The 4,979-nt window shown below is 41.8% G+C and overlaps 1 protein-coding gene across 1 annotated transcript; it reads left to right on the top strand.

The window, feature by feature from the left end:
• Positions 1-3,116: 3,116 nt before the first annotated feature.
• Positions 3,117-4,498, top strand: LOC121166916 (zinc finger protein OZF-like; the record flags this gene model as incomplete). The annotated part of the gene is given in 2 exon segments (XM_040996262.1): positions 3,117-4,481; positions 4,483-4,498. Coding segments are annotated over 2 exon segments (1,381 nt in total), but the record flags the coding sequence as incomplete, so codon positions are not given.
• Positions 4,499-4,979: the final 481 nt, after the last annotated feature.

The raw sequence follows: 4,979 nt of genomic DNA, 5'->3' as shown, positions 1-4,979 counted from the left end.
TTTCATTTAACTGTTATTCTATTATGCTGTATGAATTGTAAATTGAACTGCAGACATGGAAGTTGCAAATCAAATATACAGAGAATGCACTGTCAGTGTTTCTATTGAATGATCCAGAACTGAGGAGACATGTGCTGTTACAGGTGTTGGTGTCCTTTGAAGATGTGGCTGTGGACTTTACCCAGGAAGAATGGCAGACAATGGACAATACTCAGCGGACCCTGTACAGGGAGGTGATGCTTGAGACCTATAACAATCTGCTGTCTGTGGGTGAGTAAAGTTCTGTCATGCCTAAGCAGAACACTTCTGTACCATTTACTAATGAAAGAGGAGTTTAAAAACTATAGTAGTTGGTAGGACTAGTGGTGATTTTGGAAAATCTGCATCATTCTCCATTAACAGGGTACTCCATGACAAAGCCTGATGTGATCTTCAAGTTGGAGCAAGAATCAGCACCATGGACAGTGGAGAAATCTGTGAAGCAGAGACTTCCAGGTAGGTCAGCAGGGAAGCTGATACTTCTTTCAGTAAATGTTGACTGGAATTATATTTGATTTTTACTTTGAGTTTCTTCCAGAAGGACAATAAGTGGAGACAAGGCTTTCTCTATTCTCATGTATAGGTTAATTTTAGCAAAAATTTTTTTGCCCCAAGGGGGGGCCCCCATACACATAAATATATACATAAACATTCATCTTCAATATAACCCAACCACAATAAACCCACACCACCACACCCTCAACATAAGACCTTTAATTCAAAAAATTATACACCTCTTAATCCCATTTCAAATACAACCAACAATCATTTAAAACTCATACACTAACCCCCATCCTTAAATAACCCCCTAAAACCATAAAAATACACAACACCCTTAAATTTAAACCCACACCTAACTAAAATCCCACTAACCATAACACCAAAAAATTTTATAACTTATCATCAAAAACACTATTCTTCATTAAACCCAAAAAATAAAATCACCCAACACTACCACATTAAACTACACTACAACAAATCTTACACACTAAATCCACCAAATACAAATTCTAACAATATCCTAATCACATTACCCAATAATCTTATCAACTATCATATTTAAAACCACAAACCACAAACTCAACATTTACATAAATTATAATTCTCAATTCTCACAACCCCTCCCCCACCCCTCCCCACCATAACTACCTAATCCATCTCTCCAAACAATCAAACATTTAAATATCTCATAACCATCCACCCCTCTACTTATCAAACTTATCATTCACAATCATCCCCAAACATCACTTTAAAACATACCCCAACAATATACAATAGAAATAGGATTTCATTCTTTCTCCTTTTTTTTTTTTTTAATTTGCAGACAGCAATTTTATTTGCCAAGTGCCCAGGTGAATGTAGAAAACAGAGGGAATCAAATAGCATTTCTTGCGAGAGAGACAGGAGATGGTGTGCCTCTTGAATGGAGACAGCAATGTTTTTCAGAAGGGTCTCACATTTTTAAGTGTCCTCTGAGCATTGCTTGTCTGTACAGGAACTTGTGGGTAAGACACTTCCCATTGGTTGTCTCTCAACCAGCAAGGGAATAGCTACTACTACACAGCTTCAAACACCTGCCATTCTCTGGCTGTTCAGCTCTCAGAGGTAGGAAGCCACATGAGTGGCAAATCTGAAGAAACTGGCTTTTTCTGAACTCATGTATGAAGTGTAGAGGGGGTCATCTATATAAGTCATATCAAAAGATCAAACCTGAAGTCATGGCATGGTAGCCTAGTGGCTGGCTCTCACATTGCATTCACTGGAATCATATAGGGCACTGGTTTGTACCCTGGCAGCCTCACTTAACATCCAGCTGTCTGCCAATTGCAGGAGTCCAGCTTAGCCAAGTTCAGAACTTAAGAAGGATGTGTGGAGTAGGCATAAAAAAAAAATAAGTGGATGACTACAGTTTCAGGATCATAATGGACAAGGCAAGAAAGCTGTACTCTTTATTTATACAGAAGCCTTCACAATCTCTGGCACTTACTTTTCACACCTGGTCAAGGGGGCTTTCCTAAGGATAGTTCTATTAATTGTTTCACCTTGAGGCCTGATATCAGCTGCCCCAATCCTGTGGTCTTGAAGTTCTCAATGGATGGCACATGTCAACCAGTAACACATTCCTATTACAATTCTGATGCTCCAACTTAGTCTTGATTCAGTTTAGGGAGGAAGTGCATCACAGAAGGAGGGACCTAAAGATTAGTGAAAGAGGGCAAAAATACATTTCCACTACAACTAGGGACTTAACATTCTTAATTACCATATGGCCAGTGTGTGGGGGACAACCCTAAGCATAGATTCCGGCCTGTCACACCCTCTACCCCCAGGACTCACAGACCCAGGACCCAAAGTACTGGCCAGCCAAGCACCCAGGCCAGGAAACACATACAGCTCTGGGGCTCATAAACTGGGCTCATCACACAGCTATGCCGAAGGGCCCAGACAAAGCTACCAGGGCCCCACTGGATCTCCAGTACCCAGAGATCATGAGTCCAGCACCAACATTGCGCTGACTGCCATGGCTTACCTCACTTCATTTTCCACCAGCATGTGTTGCAACCTGGCTCAGTCTAGTCTTTCTCCAATTCCACTTCACATTGCTGTGTGCTGTATCCTATCCAAGAACAATCCATGTTGAGGTTTAGCTGGAACCAGGAAGTGGCTGGGGAGTAAGTGTGTAGGTGGGTGTGTTCATGTTTGTGAAGAGGCATGTTGTACCTAAGGTCATTTACACAGGTTCAGTATAAACCTTGTGGAGTCTTCTCTTTCCTAAGTCTACCCTCATAGGTCTTGTATAAGAGCTAAAATTCTTTTTCAAATACCATTTTGTGCACCAAACCAAATGTTACCAGGAAAGCTCAGTGAATCTTTCCTTTAACATAGTATAGAAACAGAAAATGGAAACAGGTTGCAGACCAAAATTTTACTTGTTAGTTGACCAGTTGAACATGGAAGAGGGGAGGAAGAAAGCAACTCCAAGCAGGGGCTCAGAGATCTGATGCCTTTTGAAAGGAGAGAGGAAATGACATCACAGTTTATTTTAAATCCTCTTTACCCACAGGAAGCATGATGAAATGCCTTTTGAAAAGAAGCATGCTTCTAAGGTCCCTGAGAACAACCTTGAAAGTAAGGAAAATCTCAGTCATCTTGACAAGATCCACATTTGTCAGCAGTCCATTGAACACAATGGGAAAGAGAAAAGCTTCAGTGGGAAGAGGATAGTCCTTATGTGTGATCAAGATGATAACAAAGACCCATGTGATCAGCAACCTGTCATTGTGCGAGAAGCAATTCATGCTGGCTACTATAAATCTTGCCTTACCACCACACTGAGAACTGACACAGGAGAAAATCTGTATGTGTCCAAGGAATGTGAAGAAAACATGGACCAGAAGTCGGAACTCATTAGAAATCAGATCCTTCAAAGTGCAGAGAATCCGTATGAATGCAATGAGCGTGGAAAAGCCTTTCACAAGCAAGTGTCTCTCATTGAGCATCAGAGAATCCACACAAGGAAAAAATCTCACGAATGTAGTGAGTGTGGAAAAGCTTTTTCTCATAAGTCAACCCTAATCATACATCAGAGAATCCACACAGGGGAAAAACCTTATGAATGTAGTGAGTGTGGGAAATGCTTTTCTCATAAGTCCAGTCTCCGTGCACATCAGAGAATCCACACAGGGGAAAAACCTTATGAATGTAGTGAGTGTGGAAAATGCTTTTCTCATAAGTCCAGTCTCCGTGCACATCAGAGAATCCACACAGGGGAAAAACTGTATGAATGTAGTGAGTGTGGAAAAGCTTTTACTTGTAAGCAACACCTCATTAGGCATCAGAAAATCCACACTGGGGAAAAGCCTTATGAATGCAGTGAGTGTGGAAAAGCTTTTATTCGTAAGTCACAACTCATTGCACATCAGAGAATCCACACAGGGGAAAAACCTTATGAATGTAGTGAGTGTGGGAAATGCTTTTCTCTTAAGTCCAGTCTCCGTGTACATCAGAGAATCCACACTGGGGAACAACCTTATGAATGCAGTGAGTGTGTAAAAGGCTTTATTTGTAAATCATACCTCATTAGACATCAGAAAATGCACACAGGGGAAAAACCTTATGAATGTAGTGAGTGTGGAAAAGCTTTTATTCAGAAGTCACAACTCATTACACATCAGAGAATCCACACAGGGGAAAAACCTTATGAATGTAGTGAGTGTGGAAAAGCTTTTATTCAGAAGTCACAACTCATTACACATCAGAGAATCCATACCGGGGAAAAACCTTATGCATGCAGTGATTGTGGAAAAATGTTTTCTGATAAGTCCTGCATTAGATCTCATCAGAGAATCCATACTGGGGAAAAAACATATGAATGTAGTCATTGTGGAAAAGCTTTTTCTCATAGGTCAAACCTTATCAGACATCAGAGGGTACACACAAGGGGAGAAACCTTATGAATGTAGGGTGTTTTTTTTTTTTTTTTAAAGATTTATTTTTATTATGTTTTATTGGAAAGGCGGATATATACAGAGGAGAGACAGAGAGGAAGATCCTCCGTCCGATGACTCACTCCCCAAGTGAGCGCAATGGCCGATGCTATGCCGATCCGAAGCCAGGAGCCTATTCTGGGTCTCTCACGTGGGTGCAGGGTCCCAAAGCTTTGGGCCGTCCTCGACTGCTTACCTGGGCCACAAGCAGGGAGCTGGAAGGGAAGCGGGGCTGCTGGGATAGAACCGGCGCCCATATGGGATCCCGGGCATGCAAGGCGAGGACTTACCCACTTGTGCCACCTCGCCGGGCCCTGTAGGGTGCTTTTTATAGCCTTTACTTAAGATGTGGGCAGGGCAACAGCTGCTCCTGTGACCCAGCTGGGTGCTGACTGATTCCAGAGAAGTGCTTTTAGCTAATACTGGGTTCAATCAGAGCCACAGGCATACTTA

This window comes from Ochotona curzoniae, unplaced genomic scaffold (assembly GCF_017591425.1).
Source record: "Ochotona curzoniae isolate NIBS_2020 unplaced genomic scaffold, NIBS_Ocur_1.0 contig_117, whole genome shotgun sequence".
Lineage (NCBI taxonomy): Eukaryota > Metazoa > Chordata > Mammalia > Lagomorpha > Ochotonidae > Ochotona > Ochotona curzoniae.
Note: the sequence above shows the minus strand (reverse complement) of the source record. Positions and strands in the feature narration are given on the sequence as shown.